The sequence below is a fragment of the Leptosomus discolor genome, chromosome 1 (assembly GCF_034619465.1).
Source record: "Leptosomus discolor isolate bLepDis1 chromosome 1, bLepDis1.hap2, whole genome shotgun sequence".
NCBI classification, from domain to species: Eukaryota; Metazoa; Chordata; class Aves; order Leptosomiformes; family Leptosomidae; genus Leptosomus; species Leptosomus discolor.
The window spans coordinates 125,604,057-125,626,812 of NC_141391.1; the positions used below are offsets into that span (position 1 = coordinate 125,604,057).

At 43.6% G+C, this 22,756-nt stretch overlaps 2 protein-coding genes across 2 annotated transcripts; both read left to right on the forward strand.

Moving 5' to 3' along the window:
* The first annotated feature begins 1,253 nt into the window (after positions 1 to 1,253).
* TIPRL (TOR signaling pathway regulator) lies at positions 1,254 to 12,195 on the forward strand. Its single transcript, XM_086463886.1, has 7 exons — positions 1,254 to 1,434; positions 4,306 to 4,485; positions 5,325 to 5,424; positions 6,602 to 6,733; positions 7,138 to 7,233; positions 8,000 to 8,062; positions 11,593 to 12,195. Exons 1-7 carry the CDS (start codon positions 1,334 to 1,336, stop codon positions 11,740 to 11,742), a joined length of 822 nt encoding a protein of 273 aa, XP_086320012.1. The 5' UTR covers positions 1,254 to 1,333; the 3' UTR covers positions 11,743 to 12,195.
* Positions 12,196 to 15,524: 3,329 nt separating this feature from the next.
* SFT2D2 (SFT2 domain containing 2) lies at positions 15,525 to 21,959 on the forward strand. The gene is made up of 8 exons (XM_086463899.1): positions 15,525 to 15,587; positions 16,278 to 16,364; positions 16,700 to 16,785; positions 17,888 to 17,969; positions 20,037 to 20,072; positions 20,190 to 20,248; positions 21,017 to 21,046; positions 21,693 to 21,959. Exons 1-8 carry the CDS (start codon positions 15,525 to 15,527, stop codon positions 21,730 to 21,732), a joined length of 483 nt encoding a protein of 160 aa, XP_086320025.1. The 3' UTR covers positions 21,733 to 21,959.
* Positions 21,960 to 22,756: the final 797 nt, after the last annotated feature.

A 22,756-nucleotide genomic window follows, 5' to 3' on the forward strand; every position in this document is an offset into this window, starting at 1 on the left:
GGGGAGGGGTTCTTGCTCCCCACCCGAAGCAAAGCACAGGTAGGTGCAGTATAAAGGGTGCAGGATGATTAAGTGCCACATTTGTGTGTGGGATTTCACTCCCAGCTTCCCCATCTCTTGGCGAGACCCTTAGGTGCAGAGGACCACTGCTCTGACTTGAGCTTTGCTGCCTTTTGGTTGCTCTGGGATTTGGAAGAGATGGAGCTTTTTTGTGACACGGGCATCATGTTCCTGTGGCCGCTGCCTCTGCTCACCCTCACCCTCGTGCTGTGGCCTTGGGTCCAACACAAGGAGCTGGACCACGGGTCGTTCCCCCCCCGAGGGAAGTTAGCTTGTCCTTTCAATGCAGAAAAGCAACACAAGCACCAGGCCGTCAGTGCTGGAATAGTGAATTATGCGTCGTTCTCAACCAGTTCTACCTGTGCTTTTCTACAGGACTAAGCTTACCACGCTATCACATTTTTACTTTCTTCAAAAATCATATTTGGATGGCATTCAAGGAAATATCCAACCAGTGCAAGAAATTCCACATATTTATTATCTCATAGGAGAGCATTAAGGTGCCTGGACGTTGGAGCAAAAGCCAGCTAGGTAACGCTTCCTGAACCCGAGACTGGCGAGGGACCATCAGGGCTCAAGAGCTCCCGGTGACCGCTCTTACCCATCCGTTAGCAGCACCGCCGCAGGGACCGGGCGTTAGCGCCCGGCTCGGCGAGCCCTGTGCCCAGCCCCGCGGCAGAGCCAGGGCCGCCCCACCGCTCTCGGTCGGGCTGGGCTCGGTATCACCGTGGGGACGCGCCTGGAGGCACGAATGCCCCCTGGCCACACGTACGCTTCACGGCGGCAGCTGCGGCCGCTCCGGCCCGGTTCTCCGGGACCAGGGGTTCAGGTGAGCTCACTGCCCCTTCGCGCCCAGCCGCCCACCGCGGCGCCGCCGGGCAGAGGAGACCAGAGACGCCCCTCTCCCGCGGCGGGCGGGAACAGATAGGCAGCTCCCGCCCACGCTCTCACCCCGCAGCACGACGGCGCCGGGGGCGCACAAGGGCCCGGGGCCCGCCGCCAGGCACCGCCCCGGCAGCGGCGGAGGCGGCGGCGCTTCCAGCCCGCCCGCCCCGCCGAACGTCACCTCCTGCCGCCGCACGGCTTCCGGGCTGGGCGCGCCCCCGGAAGCGGAAGTTCCTTGAGGCGGCGGTTCCGGCGGCGCCGTTGCTGCCGTTAGGCGTGTACGGGTGTAGCGGAGAGGCGAGGCGGGACGGGGCAGGGTAGGCTCCGCCGCCCCTTCCGGCCCCTCTTGCCTTCTCCCCGGCGGGGCCCCTTCCCCCTCGCCTCCGCCATGCACCCCGTTTTCCAGAGCAGCCGGCGCGAGTTCACCTTCGGCCCCTGGAAGCTGAGCGCCGCCCGGACGCACATCATGAAGTCGGCGCAGGCCGAAAGGTGGGGCGGGCTGGGGGCTACTGGGGCCGGGACGGTTCCTCCGCTGCTCGCTGCCCCTCCCCAGGCTGAGGCTCGGGAGCGGGGAGGAGCCTGCGAGGGGTTTGGAGCGCCTGGTCGCCTTGCGCGAGAAATAAATACCGTTCCCTGGGAGGGGGAGATGCTGTCGAGTGCAGTAGCTCGGGGATGGGGTGGGTGTCGTGTGTTGTTCTCCCTCTTTTTTTCAAGGGTAAGCTTGATTCTTTGGCTTGAGAAACTGGGATGATTTGGGTTACAGGCGGTTTCCGGAATTTAGTTTTTAATGATGGCAAATGGTTTTGGAGATCTAGACCTCGGTGAAGTGAAGCCTGCTAATTAGAAGCCTGTTTTTCTTAATTACTTTTTAATGGTGATTAAAGGTCTTTTAAATGTGGTCCACAGACTCTCGAGCCATTTCGTGGTAATGGCTATTTGAAGTTAGTGGTTTTCATTAAAAATTTATTATTTGCTCTCTGCTTGTAGTAGCAATTTCCACTGCTGTCAGACTTGGAGAAGATGCTCCTGTGTCAGCATCAAGTACTTAAGTCAGGTTTGGTCATGTGGAACTGAACAGTTCAGCTGGGTAGTGCAGTACCTGACCTTGATGGCAGGTGAATTTGACAGATGTTTCTTGGTTTTAGTTTCTGGAATACGTACATGGAATCTTGTTAGACTTGTTAAATGTTTCCTCATTCATATTGCTTCTAACTTTTCTGAGTCTTAATGTGTTTGATAAAGTCTCATGTCTTGAAATGTTATGCTGGTTTGTATTATACTAAACTATGTAAATGTAAAATTTTTTAACATAACAGCATTATACTGATTTTTTTTTTTTAAATTGGATATCAGCCTTAAAACAGGTAAAACCTATGTTCCTTCCTCCATCTTTGTCCTATATTGAATGCCTAAAATAATCTTCTCAAACCGCTTCTGGCTAATGATCCTTTAATTTTTACAGTTACAGATAAGAAAACTTGAATCTTGTGATTTAGTCATTTTTCTGTAATGAGGATTCAAGGTCCAGCTAAGCTGTACCTGTGTCCTGCAAGGGAAGGGGGGGCAATTATTAGGGTGTCCCGTTTCTGTGGCGTTTTTGTGAGGAGTTGTATTGTAGGATGTTATCTCTTAAAAATTAAGATCTTTATTCTTAAGATCAGGAGGATGTTAAGTGTCCTATCTGTAAACAAGAGGGAGACTTGGACTGCCAGCCTAGAAGCCAGATTGCCTGCTGTACTCATCTTCTGATCTATTCGGTTTCTTTACCTGTAGCTGTTTTAACATAAACAGTCACCTCTGTCATTTTCAGAAATTATCCTTTTCTGTTTAGATGTTTTTGAGGGATGCACAGTTTTTCAGAATGTGTTGAAAAAGGCCAAAAAGTAAAGTTGCAAAAGCCACAACGCAGCCTTGAGAGAACACAGAATCTTGCAGGGTAGGGAGGAGAAGTCCAAAATTAGCCATTTCCCTATAGGTCTTGGTACCTAGTGTGAGATCCCAGAAACAATTCTTCCACTTCAAATTTGAAGAGTCAAGAACTACCCACTTGCAGTGCTTTTAGTCAGTTTCCTTTTATAATGTATTTCTCTTGGCATTTTGCCTTTTTTTATTGCTTGGGGAATATCATTAGTATCTGTAGGAGTTTTATTTCTGGCAAGCAGATAGCATAAAAATCCGTTGGCAACCTCTGGGGAAAGGTGAAGGGTTAAATGTGCCATAGCCAAGAACTCCTTTCTGTGCTGGAGTTGGTTTTGCAGGTCAAGGGGCCCACTCTTGGTGAAAGTTCTGGAAAAGTTTATGATGTCATTGTGCCTTCTCTGGAAAGACGTTGGGTCTTATTCGCCAGGTCTATGAATTCACTATTTTTGTTTCAGTTTTGTTAGCGTAATGTTCTTTTGTATGCAAGGTTTCAGAAGTAAACTTTTGTTCAGGAGTGCCTTGTTATCAAAGTGAAAGTTGCAATTAGGACACTTCCCCCCTCCAATTAGTGTATTTCCTAAAGTTTTCTTCTTTGCAGATGTCATGCGTTTCCCTTTGCTCTTGCTAAGTGACGTAGGTAGTGGTAGGGAGGAAAAGAAGTATCTGAAGCCTTTTGGTAAATTAGGTCAGTATGTATGTAAAGGGGTGTTATATCTATTTGTGTGTCTATTTATATATAGTGTGTTTGTGTATATATACATATGTATAAGTAAGTATAAAGACTGATGTAAACCAAAAGGCGAGATAGGATGGTTTGAGATTTTCAGCAGGGATTGTGCTTATTTGGTTCATGCAGTACTTTGGTTGGTTGGGTCTGTGCCTCCAGCTGTGGCTTTCATCCTTAACGTTACAGATACTGGTATGTATTCACTGCCAGCTTGGGAAAGTAGTAGAGCATAGTGGTGTCTTCTGCACTTTTCACATACTCTGCCAGGGTTGTTTTCAGCCCGTTTGGTAGGCTTCTGAATTTGGAGGTGTGGACCACTGTTTTAAATTTGCTGACAGCGAGTGCTTCTTTTTGGGCACCTGCTGAAGTAGATCATGGACTGTCCGGGGATTTACTACAGCAGGGTGAAAGCTGCTGCTTCGTGGTTATCAGATATTTTTTTGATTCCTCATGTATGAGACTTTTGTACGAGCCTGATGGAGAAGGAATATTTTAGGAATACTTCTGTCATGGAAAAGTCACTTTGGATCGATGACTCTGCAATTCATGTCAAGTGATTAAACTGGTAAAACAAAACAAAGTTTTGCAGAACGTATTGATGATGTCTTCTAAATTATCATGGTCTAAAGAATAATTATTACAAAACAAGGACTGCTTTCACTGAACTATCGCTGACTGATCTCTCTTCATGGGATTTTTATTTTTCTGTGCAGATTGGCTGATGAATTACACATGCCTTCCCTGCCAGAGATGATGTTTGGAGACAATATCCTAAGAATAAAGCATGATCGTGGTTTTGGAATTGAGTTCAATGCAACAGATGCTTTAAAATGTGTCAATAATTGTCAAGGTATGATCAAAGTGGCTTGTGCAGAGGAGTGGCAAGAGAGCAGGTACAGTATTTTATCACCGGTGGGCAAGTACTGGTGTGTTGTATGTGAAACTGTCATAAAGTAGTTAAAAGAACAGACAGAGCTCTTGAAGACCGCGTTGCGTTTGGTTCTACCGTGGATACAGTGTGTGATCGCAGAAGTCACTTAGGATGATCATGGCAAAGAAAAGCTACCTGTTAAATTGGGTCAGCTGTATTTCGTAGTTGTGTCTTGGCTTTCTCGAAATAAACCACAAGTTTAACATAGCTTAGTGCTGTTTCTGTTTATTCAAACTCACATGGCCTCGAGCATGACAAGATTGTGTTGTGTGGCATTTCAAAGTGCAAAATGCTGTACGTGTTCAAAATCTTCGCCTTAGGAATATTGCAGAACAATTGCCATGCGTGACAGCTAATGGTGCTGCTTAGTATTTACCAAATTAGTTGCAGAGCACCTAGAAATAAAACAGAGGGAGAAATCAAAGCTGTCAGGAAAACTAAGGCAAATAGCAGTGTTAATGAGTGCTGTGTGTTATCAGCAGATTGCTTTCTGCCTACTTAAAGAAAAAAATTATCTCGAAATACAAGTTTTTTGACAAGACTGAAGTAAAATCTATTTTGACTCATAGGACTGAGATAGTGTTAGCACAGGAATTCTGGTAACAGTTTTCTATTTTATTATGGAAACATGTTGTGAAAGAAGCAATACCGTATGATTAGGTCTTGACATCCTTATTGCAGCACAGACAGTGCTGCTGTTTTTCTTGAAGAGTGTGGGAATTGTAACACATAATCTTACGTGAGGTTGTGATTTTCTAAGAATTACTACCAAGCTTGCTGTTTTTTCTTTCACTTCTTGAGGAGTGAGACTGAGCACACTAAGGAAGTTGTCAAGCCATATGATTGGACTTACACAACAGATTACAAAGGAACATTGCTGGGAGATACTGCAACATTAAAGGTAACTTTTCTCCTTGTTAAATGCTGATTGCATATTGTTTCAGTCAAACACTTTTTTAAAGCTGTCATTTGCCTTTCAGTAGGCTTCTGTAAAGTTTTTCATGCTTTATCATTTCTGACTTCAAAGTATAGTTTGGGATTTCCATGTCTCTCGACATGTTATCCTACTCAAACCATGGCTTATTAAAATAACAGGATTTTTTTTTTTTCCAAAGCATTTTAGGATTATGTAAAAGGGTGCCATTGTGTCCATTAGTGAGGACTTACTCAAGAGAGTAAAGCACATGGGAGTCTTCAGGGTTTGCTGGATGCCCCTCTGAAGCCCTGAGCTCCTCACACACAACAGAACTATCAAGTGTGTAATTCTCTAGTACCTTTACTCTCTGTTGCTTGCCAGTTTTTCTAAGCAGATATGTGGATCTGTCTGCTTTCAATGGCTTTATGTTTTTCTGTGACAACAACTCCTCATATTGAAACTCACAGGCCCTCCCATGTCTTTATTTACTTTAGAATAAGATCGAAGTTCCCAGCTTCTCTTTAGTACTTACTCTTCTGCTTAGTGCTTGCTACCAAGCAGATAATCTGTATTAATTCACTAGGATTGCATCAGTTCTAGATCACTTCAGTTACTCTGGAATTAAAAGTGCAGCATAGAAATAAATGATGTCTTGTTGGCCCTTAGTCTTTAGGCAGTGGAACCGTATGAGTGTATATGGAGAACATGAGATGGAAAACAATGGGTACTTGATTTCGATGGAAAGGCTTTATTGGAATCCTGTTCAGGGTTTGTAGTGGGCTAGAGATATAAAAAGCATGGAATCCTGTTTATAACCCAGAGCTTCTCATTTGTATGTTAAACATGAGGCATCTTCAAGTCTTTTGAAATACAGAAAGTGAGCAGAATTGTTTGCAGCTGAAACCCTACTGAGCCTGTACCCAGAGGGAAGTTTATTCAGAATTTTCCACTCTTGGTTTTTGCTTTGATTGATGTTTCCTCTTGGAAACTCTGGTTTTAATTTTAGCTTTTTCTTTTAGACATTTGGGATGTTTTAAGCTTAGTGCCCTAAAAGCTTTTTCCTTTCTAAAACTAGCAATTGTGGGATTTAAAAGATCAAGACAAACTTTATGTAGCTTGGCAACAAAATAATATGCTAACTGTTATTAATCTTTTTCTTTAGGTCGTTCCTACAACTGAACACATAAATACAGAGAAATTGAAAGCCAGGGAACAAATTATGTTTTTTGAAGAAGTACTTCTGTTCGAAGATGAACTTCACGATCATGGAGTATCAAGTTTGAGTGTAAAAATAGTGAGTACTGAGAGGTGTATGCAAGATGCTTGGTGACTCAGTTGGCTAACATATGCAAAATGTAGTCACTTTTTGAATGTTGTCCCTTCTGAGATTTAAAGCTTAAAATGCAAAGTTCTTTATCCTTGCTTTTAGAAATCGTACTGGAAACTGTGTTGTTTTGAAACCTTCCCGTTAGTTGCTTCAGGGAATAAGCATTTTCCTCTTTCTACCTCCTGCCTAACAATCTTTTGAGACACTGTCTGCCCTGCTGTCCGATGATAGCTGTAGCATATCAACAGCCCAAATTTTGACTTTACTCCTGAAAGCCCCTCATACTACCTTTTGTTGTGGATGTCTGGTGTAGACAAGTGTATAAAGTAAAACGTTGTAATACGCTGAATGGAACATCTTTATTTTTGCAGAGAGTTATGCCTTCCAGCTTTTTTGTGCTCTTGAGGTTTTTCTTGCGAGTTGATGGAGTACTTATCAGGATGAATGATACAAGGCTTCATCATGAGGTAAACCCTTATTTGCCATCATGAATATTTTACAGATGCTCCCTTGCATGTTACTCTCTGATGTTACTTTCAGAGAAGACCTGCTGATACTCCTGTAATTTAATACTGATGTTTGGGGGCATAGAGGTCACCTGAACTGAACTTTCAGGTGTATTTTATTATTGTGGTGGTGCTGAAGTAGCAACCAAGTGCTGGCTGCCATGGGGCTAGGTATTGTATGAGCAGAGTAGGCTACCCCTCATGTGAAGTACTTATTTTAATATATGTGACAGACACAGATTAGAGAGGAAGTACAAGAGGAAAAATAGGCAACAGTAAGTGGTGTGATGTTGTTCTTATCCTTGTCTCCCAGTAAATGTTTTTTTGGCTTGTCTAATATACAACTGCAAGTTTGAACTTGTCCCTACTACATTGAGTTCTAGTAGCTCATAAGTAATATAGAACGTAACAGTTGTGGTTTCCTTATTCTGTCTAGCTGTATTCGTACTGATGTAGGAGTTGCAGCTGAGTAAAGATTAACAAGCATATTCAGTCATAGAATCTTTCGTCATGCACGCACACAGAAAGGTGATTTTTGGCAAAGAGAACACTGCTAAACATCTTTCTCTGTCTTCGTGAATCTGAATGTACGTTTCTGCTCCCAGGTGAAAATCTGTAGTCAACCAAATTCAAATGCTTACTAAATTCAATGTATTTAAAATGCTCTTTTTGTGCTGATACTAAATGATAATTTTGTAATTATTTTTTGCCATTTTTTTCCCATTAGGCTGACAAGGCCTACATGTTGCGAGAATATACATCCAGAGAAAGCAAAATATCAAGTTTAAAGGTATTGCATTTTTAAATTTTTTTTTTTCCTGTCTGCTTTTAAATTTTTTTTTATAAGTCAGCATAGAAAATACTGTGTGTGTAAATCATTCTTTGTTAGGTTTGGAACTGACACAGAGGAAAAACCTTTCTGTTTCTGCAACATTTATTTTGGTCGTTTCAGGGCAGATTTGCATTTGTAAATGCTCAGATCACTTGAGAAGATATGGGATTTGGTTACTTTTTGTACTTTCGAGTTAACAAGATTTTTTAATTATTTTATTTTGTCATGGAACTGTTCAGCCACAAAATCAGGTGTACCATGGTGCTAAATTTCAGGGCTGGTTGCATGCTTGCAAGTAGTATTCGGGGTTAAGATCTGTTTGGTAATAGACTCATTCAGGTTTTTCTCAAATAAGTTTAATAGCCCACCTTAAAAACTCTAGTAATGGCTCAGAATAATTTGTGGCAACTCTTCTCCCTTGTTTTTCCTTCACCTGTAAAAAGTGACTAATGTGTTACTAGCCTTCTGCGGGAATGGTTTTGCAAAGTGCTTTTCTATTTGAGGAAAGGGGCACTGTATCATTTCTTAACCACATGTAATCCCTATCCTCAGGACTAAATCCAGACATGAGCTTTTTGATAGTTTCATGGTTTTTGAAATACAAATCAGTGATCTAGGTTTTACTTCACCTCATGTTTAAAAATTATCATCTATGCTGTTAAATAATTTTACTGCGTGTTGTTACAGAGAGGAAATGCATATGGCTTTCCAGTACCCTAGATCAACTTGCATAGGTAAAGCAGAAAAGATTCCTGTTTCACTTAGGTTTGAAATAATTGGAAGAGCAGTGTGATTCCTTGCGTATTAGGGGTAGCCAAAATACAGGTTGCATTTGAATAGCTCTGGGTACGCTTCTTAAAGAATGCTGTTAGAAAGTTTGAAGGTGGTTTGCTCAGTATAGTTTGGGTTTTTTTTTCATCAAATGTCTTGCATGTGGTGAAGTTGTCTACAGGAATCTCCAGAGAAAGGTACTGATTAACTTCAAGAAGGAAATGCACAGGCAGTGGAAGCAGGGACAGGTATCTTGGGAAAAGGACAGGGGTGCTGCCCAGTTGTGAAGGGATGGGGTCAGGAAAGCCAAGGCGTGGCTCGAGCTGCAGTTGGCAAGGGTTGCAAAGAATAGTAAGAAGGGCTTCTACAGGTATGTCAGCCAGAAAAGGAAGGTTAAAGAAAGTGTACACCCCTCCCCCCACCCCACCCTACCCCCCCACAATGAGCAAGTCTGACAAGCTGGTAACAATGGACAAGAAGTCTGAGGTACTCAACGGCTTTTTTGCCTCAGTCTTCACTGGCAACCTCTCTTTCCACACCTCTCAAGTGGATGGGCCGCAAGATGGGGACTGGGAGGGTGAAGTCCCTCCCATCTCCTATTGTAAGAGAAGATCAGGTTTGTGGCCTCCTGAAGAACCTGAGCATACCTAAGTCTATGGGGCCTGATGAGATGCATCCCAGAGTCCTGAGGGAATTGGCTGATGTAGTTGCCAAGCCACTCTCCGTGATAGTTGAAAAGTCATGGCCGTGAGGTGAAGTCCCTGGCGACTGGAAAAAGGGAAACAATGCACCCATTTTTAAAAAGGGTAGAAAGGAGGACCCTGGGAACTACCGACCTGTAGGCCTCACCTCTGTGCCTGGGAAGATCATGGAACAGACCCTCCTAGAAGCTCTGCTAAGGCACATGGAGGACAGTGAGGTGATTTGAGAGAGCCAGCATGGCTTCACCAAGGGCAAGTCCTGCTTGACCAACTTAGTGGCCTTCTATGGTGGAGTGACTATGTCAGTGGACAAGGGAAGAGCTATGGATATTATCTATCTGGACTTCTGCAAGGCCTTTGACACAGTTCCCCACAACATCCTTGTCTCTAAATTGGAGAGATATGGGTTTGGTGGGTGAGGAACTGGTTGGATGGTTGCATCCAGAGGGTAGTGGTCAACGGCTTGATGTCCAGATGGAGATTGGTGACACATGGTGTCCCTCAGGGGTCTGTACTGGGACCAGTGCTATTTAATAACTTCATCAACAATATAGACAGCAGGATTGAGTGCACCTACAGCAAGTTTGCCGATGACACCAAGGTGAGTGGTGCAGTTGACACACCTGAGGGACAGGACACCATCCAGAGGGACCTGGAGAAGTGGGCCTGCGTGAACCTCATGAAGTTCAACAAGGCCAAGTGCAAGGTCCTGCACCTGGGTCGGGGCAATCCCTGCTTTCAGCACAGGCTGGGGGATGAAGGGATTGAGAGCAGCCCTGCAGAAAAGGACTTGGGGGTGCTGGTGGATGAAAAACTGAATATGAGGCAGCAATGTGCACTCGCAGCCCAGAAAGCCCATCGCATCCTGGGCTGCATCAAGAGAAGTGTGGCCAGCAGGTCAAGGGAGGGGATTCTGCCCCTCTACTCTGCTCTGGTGAGACCCCACTTGCAGTGCTGTGTCCAGCTCTGGGGCCCCCAGCACAAGAAAGACAAGGACCTGCTTGAGCAGGTCCAGAGGAGTCCATGAAGATGACCAGGGGGCTGGAGCACTTCCCCTATGAGGACAGGCTGAGAGAGTTGGGGTTGTTCAGCCTGGAGAAGAGAAGGCTCTGGGGGGACCTCACAGTGGCCTTCCAGTGCTTAAAGGGGGCCTGCAGGAAAGGCAGGGAGGGACAATGTTTTTGCAAGGCCTGTTGTGACAGGACAAAAGGAGTAATGGTTTTAAACTAGAGGAGGGTGGATTTAAACTGGATATAAGGAAGAATTTTTTTACAATGAGGGTGGTGAAACACTGGAACAGGCTGCGCAGAGAGGTGGTAGAAGCCTCATCCCTGGAAAGATTCAAGGTCAGGCTGGATGGGGCTCTGAGCAACCTGATCTGGGTAAAGATGTCCTTGCTCACTGCAGGGGGGTTGGATTAGATGAGCTTTAAAAGTCCCTTCCAACCCAAATGATTCTAGGATTTTGACTTAATGAAACCACTTAATTTCTTCAAATATGAAATTAAAATCCAATGAGTTTTAGTATTTCATATAAATGTCTGTGGTAGACTTCATAAAACTAAGATATATGTTGAGGTATATCAGTTATCAGTAACTAAATCTGAGGAACTCCAGTGACTATACTGCAATGGCTAGAAGCACAGGTCCCTCTAGTTCTAGTAGTTCTAGTCTCATCTAGAACTAGAACCTCAAAAAGACTGTTTGTTACATTCAAATGATAAATGTATTTTTAAAACATTGTAGCTGTTCACGAATGCCTCTGACTTTCTTGCACTCTTATAATCTGCTTCTTAAAATCATTAAATACCTTCCCTTAGCCTATTGATCCATACAAGGAGTAAAAGACTGTGTGTACACTTGAGGTTATAAGGTAAATGTTAATAATCATATCTGACTGCAGGTGTTTAAATTGGGTAAATTATAGATTAATTGTCTATAAAACTTTGGGGTTGGAATACTTTTATTTTCCGCCTCCTTTCATTCACTTGTTTCATGTAAAATTTTTGCTTCTTAGCACGTTCCACCTTCCCTGTTCACGGAACCTAATGAGATCTCTCAGTATCTACCCATAAAGGAGACAATCTGTGAAAAACTAGAATTCCCAGAGAAGCTGGAGCCTAAACCGGAAGCATCACTGGAAACCACATGTGTTAAGTCTAAATAAATGTGACTTTATATGGACTTGAAGTAGACTGGAGATAATGTGATCATGTAACCATTGCCATGGGGGGGGCAGTTTCACTAATGGTGGAATAAAGAATTTGGCTAATTTTTCTGTAGCCCTGAGAAAACGTTTTAAGCAGGTTTTGCTAATTGTGTTTTTTGTTTGTGGTTTTTTTTTAACCTGTATCTGGAGTTAATGACAGACTGGTGGTGAGTTATTGTTTTCAATGGCATTGGAGAAAGGCTCTCACGATTAAGAGTCTGAGTTCTGTTTAGTTCACTGGTTAGGCAGGAGTATTGTCTGGACCCTCCAGCACAAACACTTCTATGAAGATTTTATTATTGCTGCTTTAGATATTAAGAGACTGCTGGAGTCGTAAAATTGGCATGATTTTATTTTTACTGAGAAATCATCCACGCTAAAAAAAAATAAATAGATTTTCCTCTGCATTTATTTTGAGCTGTCGATCCTTAACTGCACATTTTGCTTGGCTTCCCCTACTATGAGCTGATAACCAAGTAAGTTACTTCTTCGAGTCTCTGATCCAGACTCTAACTTCAGAATATTCATTTCATCTGAGGATAGGTTTAAGGAGGGAAAAAAAAACAAACCAAAACAAACCAAGTTGCATTTATTTGACACTATATAAAGGTGAAATTGCCTTATTTGTGAGGCATTAACTCCAGAGCAGGAGAAAAGCTGGAGGTTAACAGAGGCACAGACTGTTAGGTGTCTTCACAAGTACTAGTTCAATCTGACATCAAGGAGATCTCCTAGGGGGTTCTGGATATGCTTACTTGGGGTATGTGTGCTGCTCCTGCAGTCACGGGCTGTCTTGGAAGCCCGTTGTACTGTACTGACCTTGTGCTGGACGTACGGGATGGTGCCCACGTATGATGGTTGTCCTCCTGCTCCAACAGTCAAATTGCTAAATGGCAGCGTGGCTTAAGGCTGGGGAAGAGAGGGGTGTTTAGCCTCTAATCCCTAAGGGGTGTTGGTACTTGCACTTTGAGAAACAACATCCTATATAGCCTTAAAAGAATGCTAACGTATTCCAGATACATCATTTTGGTTTATTTTTAAAATTCTTTAAAGTTCTGATATTAACAGAAGTGTGATCCCATGTGTAGTCATGGTTTTAACTTAACACTTTGTAGGCGAAACTTTAAATATTTGTATTGCTTTTGGAAATCCTACATTATGTTAATGGTTTGGCCTAAGAATGGGGAGCTAAACAGACTTGTCTAGGTTTACTGCTCATGCTCAATGAAGTGCAAGAAACAAAAGACTGTAGTGAAAAGCAGGCCTTGTGGTTTACGGTGATGGCAAATAAGAATGTGTACACATTCTGATTTCTGGGAATTTTTGTTTAAAAATCTTCGTATTTTACACTGTGTGACTTAAGAGAAACAACCCACCTCAAAACCTGGTATTTAGCCAGGTCTTTTGAGAAATGGGTTCCACTTAGAGAAGACCCTGAGGTTTTTAGAAAAAAGTCTACTGCCATCTAAGTGATTGTTTTCTTAATAAAAACAAACACCACACTTCGTTTCACTTTTATTTGAGGCAGCCTGGTCAATAAATCGATCATAAGGCCGAAAAGCAGGAACTAACTACAGTTTTTCCTGTGTCACAGATTTACACTAACCACAGGGAAGTTGTTTCTCTGTGCCTCTGTTCCCTGTATGTAAAAATGAGAGTTAATACATGCCTGCCTACCTCGCTGAGGGTCTGTGAGGATTATTTTGTAAAAAGTTATTGATTAGAATTTTTTTTCTCCTGAATACACCTTCAGCCTTATCTTTGGAATATTTTGGAAAGGATTACTGCAAAAAATCTTATGATCCATAGGATAAAATGAGTGAAGAGAACTGAAATTAAACAGTGTCTGAAAGAAATTATTATCAGCCAGATATGATCTGGGTGAGTGAATTCACGTGTTCCCCATCAGGGTCCTAAATTCTGTTGGCTTTTTTCATCTTCCTCCACTTGTTTTCTAAAGACTTTAGGGTTGGGATGAAGAAGGGGCTGCAAATGAATGCAGCATGGAAGTGATTGAAATTCATTTGGTAATAGAAGATCATTTAGGTCCACTCCAGTGACAGAGGGATATGGGGAGAGAGTGAAAAGGAACAACAAATGGAGGTGAAGAGATACTTTGCTGGTAGAAGTAAATCATGGCACTTCTTTTACTCTAAGCATATACTATTTTACATGCCTTAAAGGCTTATAAAAACACACTTGAAAGCTGGTAGCGACCGAGAGGAGAGCTGATGTAGTGCCAGCATGAAAGAAACTATATCTGCATTCGTTAATTAAAATTGTGGTACAGGTTTGGTCAGTGACGCTAACATTAAGCTTCATTGGGCTAAAGTATAGCCTGGGGGCCAACCCCCAGAATCGACACTTGGCGTTGAGAAGGGTGTTCTGCATGTTTAGCTTATACTGTGGATTTTATCTTGTCCATTATACTTACTAATTTGTGACCTGTTGATACAGTTGTCTTGAATGGCCTTGAATCCTGACTATATAGATACGAGATATCCATCTGTTTTGGGTGCTGTGCATTTAAGTGGAACACACGTGTTGGGGAAATCACAAGAACATGTTTAGGAAGTTACAGTTACTACAGGGTAAAACTTGGAGCACTTTGTGATTCCCTTACACCACACAGATTATCAAGAAGCCGCAGTACAAACTGGTGTACCGCAAGCTCTCTGGTACAAATTTTTCCACAGAAAAGTACCACTTTGGATACATAATTTTAGGGGGGTGGGGGGAGTGATTCTCCAGCTGATTTGTGGCAAGTTTAACATGTGGCAGTTTATATTCTTTCTTGTATGTCGCTAAATAAAATGTACCAAACATTTTATAGTTCTGTTTTATCTGAGCAAAATAAACTGAAATAACCACTCCTAGTGCTGAACTTTGCACGCTAGTATGATGTTGCATCCGTGTGCCTTTGCCTGTCATTGGACCGCTCTGGCTAGTTATGAAAATAAGGTGAGACTTTTCCAGAACAGGAGAAGAGCAACAGTAGTGGGAGCAAAATGGAATCTATTACTGTTTCTGTGACCTACACTATTGCCAAGTAATGGACTCAAAAGTGGTGGGAGGAGATAGGATACAACTAGAGAAGTGAAACTGGCAGAAGGTGGGGACTCTTATTTCCTGAAGTCTAGAAAACACCTGGGTGGTTTAGGTGTCAGCTGTCCTATGCTCGGAAGAGTAAGAAATGCCTGACTCTTGGGGAAAGCAGGAGTGTTTGCTGTCGCCTAGAAAACCCGAGCCGAACCTATAAATCCCTGCGGAGATAATCTCTTTGCCACACGAACCTGGGCGTCGGCCCTAGGCTGGTCTTAGCCTCAGCGATCCGAAGGTCTGCGGTACTGAAGTTCGCGCACCTGCCCCAGGAGGGCCGGGGGGAACACGGGACCAGCTACGCCATAGCCAGGCCTTCCGCCCTTGTAGCGGCGGGCACCGCCCCGGCAGACGGGAGGCGGCCCCGGGCCCGCCTGCCCCAGCGGGACTCGGGCGCTTCGCCGGTGCCGGGGGCGGCTGGGGCCTTCCCCCTCACCGCCGGGTGCGGGCCCGCCCCTCCGCCCTGCGGACTACATCCCCCGGCGGCCTCTGCGCCGTCGCCGCCGACCTATACCTACCTGCCGAGTGCAGGTAGCCCCGGCGGCGCGGTGCAGGCCGGAGCTGGTAGTTCCTGAGGCGGGGAAGGGCAGTCCGGCCGTGCGCGGGGCAGAGCTGCTCGGGAGCGGGCCGAGGCGGACGGCATGGACAAGCTCAAGCGGGTGCTGAGCGGCCGCGACGCGGAGGAGCCAAGCGGCCTGGACGAGGTAACGCTCCGCTTCCCCTGCGCCTGCCTCCCTTCCGGGGGGCTGCGTGCCGCGGCCCGGGCGGCGGCGGGAGGGGGGGAGGCCCTGGGCCGCCCCTCGGCGCGCGTCGGCACTCGGCGGGACTGGCCCGCGCCGCCTCAGCCCGTCGCTGGGTCTGCGGCTTCTCGGGGCGGAGCTGGCCGGGGGGGGGCTGGGGACGGTGGTTCGACCGGGGCCGGTTTCTGGGCGTTTCACTTGAAAAGTCCCCCGGGTTCACCCCACGAGCAGGGGGGGCCGCTGCCCTTTTGTGAGAGGGGATGGCTCCGTCTCCCGAGCGAACCTGGGCCGGCCCGGCACGGGCAGACCGGAAATAAAGCGGGGGAGCGGGTACGTGCCCCTGCACTTGCTCGCTCTGAACAGGGAGTGAGTCCGCCAAACCAACGCCGGCCCCCGCCCCTTTGTTTGGGGTGCTGGCGGCGCAGCCACAGTGGAAAAGCCGCCGGTGCCGGCGAGGGGGGTGGGGGGGCCCGCGGCAGCGGGAGGCGGCGGCCCCTCCTGCCGGCGGGGCTGGTCCCCGGCACCGCCCGCGCTGCCTGCGGGCCGCTGAGTAGCCCCCGTTTGAGCTAGGGCGCGTTCAGCATCTCGGAGGCGATGACTGGCGAGGTCTATGGGTAAATGATAACGTGCACCCGTTATTTTTCTCGTTTCTAGGTTATCGATGCCACTTCACTAGGCTGGGGCACCAGAGTGAAAGGCTTCATTGCTTGTTTTGCAATAGGATGCCTGTGCTCACTTTTGGTAAGGGCTTTTTTGCCACATCTCGCTGATATTTGAATTTCAGGAACCCGAATAATTACAGCCTTGCTGTAGGCTCTTGCTTGGTTGGGTTTTGTTTTGGGATTTTTTTGAGTCTCTGGGGCAACATCTGATTCGGTCCCAGTTAGATGCAATGCACTAACTTTTCACGAGAATGCCAGTAAATGCAATTTACTTTTCTGTGAGTGGGTCTGCAGTTTTAAGTTTTCCTAAGACTTCTTTTGTGTTGTGATGTTTCTTGTGTATATTTCTTTTGTGATTTAAAAACGATGTTAATTTTTTTTTTTTCCTCTCTCTCCCTAAATGTTCCTTTTTAGGGTTCTTGTCTGCTATGGGTGCCAAAGAAAGGGCTGATACTCTTTGCAGTGTTTTATACACTGGGGAATATTGCATCTATTGGGAGGTAACAATCTTTATATACTAGTTCCCTAATATATAAAACAGTCTTTACATACTAGTTCCCTGATAAAGATGAGAAGCTAAAGCAGAATGGTAGGTGAAGGTGCAGAAGTGATAGGAACTGTTGCATTTGTGTGAGAAGATCTGCTAATGTCTTGCTGAATTTAAAGAACAGCATTTCAGTGCCCTGAAATTGTAAGGAGACTTCTTTTGTTCATTGTTACTAGCCACGCATTCAAGGTAGAAGTTACTCATCAGTAAGGAAGAATCAAGCTCATGCTTTGAGCATTGAGGTTTTTTTTGCTTTCTGTTTGAGGTTTTCACCCCTCATGATAAATACAATTCTTTGCTGTTTTGCGTTTGGTAACGTTCTCTGTGTGGTGCTGAATATATTTGGGGCAGTCTGTCTGTTAGGGTGGGCCTGTTTGATAAGCCTTTGTGGCCATTGAGATTCCTGAAGCATAGGCCTGCTGACTGGGACAGATGCAACCTGCTCTGATTGAGGAAACTCAACAAGGTGTTAGAAAGCACAGGAATGGAATTGGAAATAATACAGTAACCAGGCAGAATAATACAGTACATGAGGCAGAAATGTCACCTTAAATAAACCTTTCACCTTGTGTAATTCATGCAGTATCAATCATCAGGGCTCTAAATGAGGGCTGCAGGTCTGGTAAGGCATCAGAGAATGGATCCAGGCTTGAAAACAGCCCTTTATGTAGAGGAATTGAGCTGGATTACCTGGCAATCCATGCAGAGCCTCTGTGGCTGGTGGTTTTGAAAAGCAGGTTAACAAAGCATCTGTCAAGAATTATCTCATTGAAGCTGACCTTGACCTATGCTTCTAGCTTGTTATTTGTAACTGAACAAGTGTGAATAAAATTACAGAATAAATATCTTGCCCGAAGAAAAGGAGGGATGGATTCTGTCTCACTGTATATCCTGTTTCTTTTGTTATGCAGCACTGCTTACCATAACACTGTAGTGTACTGATGCCCCATATGACACCAGGCAATTTGACAAAAGAACCCCCCTTAGTGGGGACGCTTACCTAGCTTCACTTTTGCCTTTCTACCTCTGTGTTCATCTTGGTTTGTTTTTCACAGCACTCTTTTTCTTATGGGACCGATGAAACAATTGAAAAGGATGTTTGAGCCTACACGTTTGATTGCTACTATTGTTATGCTAGTGAGTATCAAAGGAATCCGTTTTAACTCATGCTAACCTGTAAATAATTTGCATTGTAAAGTCCTTTCATATTGATCTAACTATGTCTCAAGATGTGAGTGGGGCTTTTTGTTTGTTTGTTTTTTTCTTTCTTTCTTAAAACATCAAACGTCCTGTACATCTGCTATAGTGGAAAGGTATGTGTAGCACCAGAAAGCCACCTTCCTATTATGAAAGACTGAGCTGAAGCCAGGTTGTTATGCTCAGTGAGCATTAAGGGTCTGTGGCTGGTGTGTGTGAACCATGCACGTGCCGCTTTAGGGTGCTCGAGGTCACAACATCGTATTTTCATGTTGTTTAAAAGATGAAAGATGGGAAACTAATTTTTTTAAAAGTTGTACTATGGAGGTTATTACACATTCTATTTTGCATAATTTTGTCTTTCTATATTCTATCAGATTTGCTTTAAAGAGCTGTGTAGGTATTCCTACCTTGATAAAACCGTCATTTCCTGACAAAGCAACTGGGGAATCCCTATGCCTTGGTCATCTCGAATTAAATATACAGAAGTCATCCCAGTTGGCTGATAGCTTCAGGTTTTGAAACTCGTGTGACACAAAGAAATTGCAAATTCAACTGAAGTCAGCCCTTGGAATTATTTTTATCTTCAGAAGACAGGAATTGTGGCCAGCCGTCTTGCAGGGGGTGGTGTGTGAAAATTGCTGCTAAGTTTCAGACTCTTTCTTCTTTAAAGTGCATGTGCTTCTTTGTCTCCAACTTTCCCATTTTCTCTTGGAGAGTCTAAAATCTGGAAGGTGGTTTAACTTGCACGAAACTGTCCTCCTGTTTTCAGTGTGAATGTCTTCAGAGCATTCGCTTGGCATCAGCTCTTCCTGTTTTCTCTTTAAACATCCAGAGAGGCTGCTCAGGCAACTGATAGAGCTTGAGAAATGGACTGTGTGCGCTCGCAGATCAGCAGCCGGCAAGAAGCCTACTGCCTGGTGTGTTTGTTTTGTATGCATTTGTGTGCTTGGAGTCAGGAGAATGCCAGGAATGTTGTCCACTGGAATAAAGCCAGTTGTTAGATGTATGGTGTGGTATTTAGACCAATATACAAATCACCACCTTAAAACTAATGGAAAAATTACATTTAATGTCAATAGTCATGATTGAGGTGAAGCATGTGATTTCGTTGGTGATGCGTGTGTTACTGTCTTGAATATGCAGTACTAATTTTTTTTTTACTCAAGCAGAAACATGCACATTCTAATCTCTAGTAGCACAATAGTAGCTATGTATCAAAATGCTGTTAGATGTTGATGAAGGAAGATCGAGTATCGACATTTGTCTTAGCTAAATGAGCTGTCACGTCTTAAATTGAAAAAGGAAACTTGAACTAAAAGGAGACTCCTGCTAAAACTGAGGGTTAAAACAGAAAATAATCCAAAATGGCCTACTATCCCCTGCTGCCCCCAAGATTTTAACTGTCATAAAGACACAGTGCAACTCTGAAAGAAGAAAATGTGCCTGTTTGACTGGCTATGCTGGACTTTATATTAAACAGGAGAGCTACTAAGCAATAGCTGAAAATAGATCTTGAAAGTGGATTGTAGTTTTAATTGGTAGAATTAAGTAATAACATAACTTCAACCCCATGGTAACCTTGAGAGTCAACAGGAAATGTGGCATGTGCAGAAGCAGAAAGACTGGAGTTGTAACTGGAAAGTCTTACTTAGGCAAAACGATGAAGTGTGGGGTATACCTGTGACACCAAGAAGTGCATGGGGTGAAGTAGGAACCTGCTGATGTTGCAGAAGAGCTGTAGGAACATCTTCCTCTTGTTCCTTTGCAGCCATAGGTTTATCTTCTGGAGATATAAGGCTGATTTTTCCTCATTGCTTTAACTCACTTCAGAAAGGTAATAGTGAGGGCATTTTAAATAAGGGGAATTCTTACGCAGGATTGGATGAAACTATGAAATGATGTAATCTGTTTCTGTCTCTGTGAAGGAACCCCTTCTGGTGTTGCAATATCTATAAAAACTGGAATTGTTTCTGTGTTTAATAGAAATTATTTATTTTCTTCTAGTTGTGTCTCATACTAACACTGTGTTCTGCTTTCTGGGTGAGTACTGGAGTCTTACAGGTATATGTAACTGCAGTATGTTTTAACAATAAGGTTCTTACACTGTTGTCTTTGTCTGCTGTTTCTTCTCCCCTCCCCGCTTCTCTCCTCTTTCAGTGGCGTAAGGAAGGACTCACACTCCTTTTCTGCATCTTACAGTTTTTTGCCTTGGCATGGTAAGTGGTTTCTTCCCCACACACTCCATTTTCTATTGTACCTAACATCAGTAGTTCGCTTGTGAGTGGATTTTGACTTTGCATGAGTTAGAGGGAAGGAGAATTTTTACCTCGCCATTCCCCTAGATGCAAGACAATGCATCAGTGAGGAGGAGCTGACTTGTTCCTGCTTCTTGGTTTCTCAAACCACTTGAGAGGCTCTGGAGATGGAGCTCAGGGCTCCGTTTCTGGGGGAACTTCCTTTGAACATGTTTAATTTCTGTGAGCTTGAAGTAAAACTGTTTGGTTTTTTTTCTATCCCTTTTAAATCAATTTGTTGCTTACTGCCTGATGCTTCTCTTTTACACTCTCCTGAATGTCATGTTGAAAAACCCAGATAGACCAATCAAATTAAGTGTCAGTGTTCTTTAAGTTAATAGATACTCTGTATAGTGTCACAGAAGTAGTACAGAAACTGATGTGAACATCTAGCCAACCCTTAAGACTAATCCTACATGCCTGTAGATGTTGAAGCATGAAGAATATTGGCTGCAGGAGAACTGTGCTTAAAGTGCTTCTACAATATTCCCCCTGATTTTCCTGTGGTGTTTCACAACCTGGCTGGGCTAAGATGTCTTGCAGGGCTACTTGTTCCCATTGTGCACAAACTCAAAGCTTCATTTTGGTTGTGTATCTCAGTTACCTGTTTAGAACACCAGAGGGGTGGTGATTGTTGTTTGTGACTAATAAAATCTGACATGAAGAGTAACTAAAAATCTTTCTTCTTAGGTACAGCATTTCCTTCATACCATTTGCAAGGTGAGCTTCCCTATTCCCTCACTTTGTCATCCTGAGTTTAATGATACAGAAGATTAGCGTACAGAAGCACTGTAATGTATGGCTTCAGAAGTTTTTCCATGGTGGTCTTTTAGGGGGAAGACATACATGTACCTAAACCTGAAAATGAAACTAAGCATCTTCTCTAGTGGGAGAACACATATGTCACAAATGAGAGGGCTTCCTACAAAGACATATGTATGCTGACCGCGTGCAAAACTTAAGGCTTGTCTGTGGCCTGCCAAAATCTTGGTCCAAAACGCTACTACACAACTGTATTCTTCTGTGTACCTTTTTCCCCCCGTTCACCCCCATGAGCGCTACTCTGTTTGAGCACATATCTTGCTCCATCAGCCCCACCTTTCTTTACTGCACCGCCTCAACACAGGCTTATAGGTGTCTCTTTCACTGCAGGTGGGCGGTGAGCAGACCCGCTTGTCTCTAATGCATTCATGTAGTCATGCAAATTATGTAACCACAGTTAATACATGGGATTAATACACCTGCCCTCTAAAGTCCTCGATGTCTGTATGATAGCGGCATGGAATGAGTCTTATCAAGCAGCATAACTGAGGTGACTCACTTTTTTGTTTTTATTTTCTTTTTTTCTTCTTTTTCCTACCTGCAGGGATGCTGTGAAGAAATGTTTTTTGGTCTGTCTGTCCTAGCAGGAATACTGAATGCTTCACAAAGTTCTAGGAAGTATAGCAGAGCTATGTTAAGATCACTGTGTATGTATTTTCCTACTTCTGTCTTAAACCTGTGCCTTTCAGCCTGTTGTTAGAAGCTCCTTGTGTTAAATCCAGTGTATGCAATTGCTTGGTTTAAAAGCAATGGTGTCTGTAGGACAGGGTTGTTGTCAAATGAAGTTCAGTCTGGCAGAAGAACTGGGCAGACATCCAGAATTTATGATAATTCTTATGTAAAATCTTGTATTTGTTTGATTTTTGCAAAAGTAACAAAGTAATATGAGAAGTCTGTAAAATGGAGACCTTGTGTCTGATGGGACTATGCCAGTCTAGGAGATTTCTTTTTCAAGGAAAAGAAATCAGTTGCCAGCTGATTTCTTACTGACTTTTTTTTTTTTTTTCCAAATAGCCTTATGTCACTTAATCTTTGCACTGTTTGCCTTGGATAATGAAATACTGGTATTCTTTCTTTTGATGCCTCTCTTACAAAATTTTAGGTTTATGAGACTTCTAAAAGATTTAACTCTAAATGAAAAGACTGTTTTGGAGTAAGTATGAAATGTTTGTATCTTTAATGAAGTATTTAATTTTCAGTTGAGACTGATGGCATTTCCTTAAAATACATGAAAGGGACATTTTCACCTGTAAAAACTTTTTCCTGTAGAAAAAGCACTTTTTGTCAGTTGCCAGGAACCTTAGTTCTTTGCCTTGCCTACAGGTAATAGCAATACATACAAGGTAAAAAACTGAAACTTTTCACATGAGGCAAGGTGCTTCTCTTCTCACCCAGCTCTAGCACAGGAGCAGTGTGAAGCTGCGGGCGTGGTGGGTAAGCAGAATTTATGTATGTCCTTTCTCAAAAGACAAACTCTGATAAGGTGAGGGCTGCTGTTAAAGCAGCCTGGGCTGGGGAGAATAGATTTTCTTCTGAACTTGTAAAGAAGTTAAAACTCTGGTATTCCTTTTTGGTTTTTTTTTTTTTTTTGAGTGCAATCAGTTTCAT

Excerpts from the sequence above, each read along its gene's own strand:
- SFT2D2 (XM_086463899.1), top strand. The coding sequence starts at position 15,525 with ATGGACAAGCTCAAGCGGGTGCTGAGCGGCCGCGACGCGGAGGAGCCA. Across the intron at positions 20,249-21,016 it reads CAGTTTTTTGCCTTGGCATG|GTACAGCATTTCCTTCATAC; the intron begins GTAAGTGGTTTC and ends CTTTCTTCTTAG. Across the intron at positions 21,047-21,692 it reads TCCTTCATACCATTTGCAAG|GGATGCTGTGAAGAAATGTT; the intron begins GTGAGCTTCCCT and ends TCCTACCTGCAG.
- TIPRL (XM_086463886.1), top strand. The coding sequence starts at position 1,334 with ATGCACCCCGTTTTCCAGAGCAGCCGGCGCGAGTTCACCTTCGGCCCC. Across the intron at positions 4,486-5,324 it reads GAGGAGTGGCAAGAGAGCAG|GAGTGAGACTGAGCACACTA; the intron begins GTACAGTATTTT and ends TCACTTCTTGAG. Across the intron at positions 6,734-7,137 it reads CAAGTTTGAGTGTAAAAATA|AGAGTTATGCCTTCCAGCTT; the intron begins GTGAGTACTGAG and ends TTATTTTTGCAG.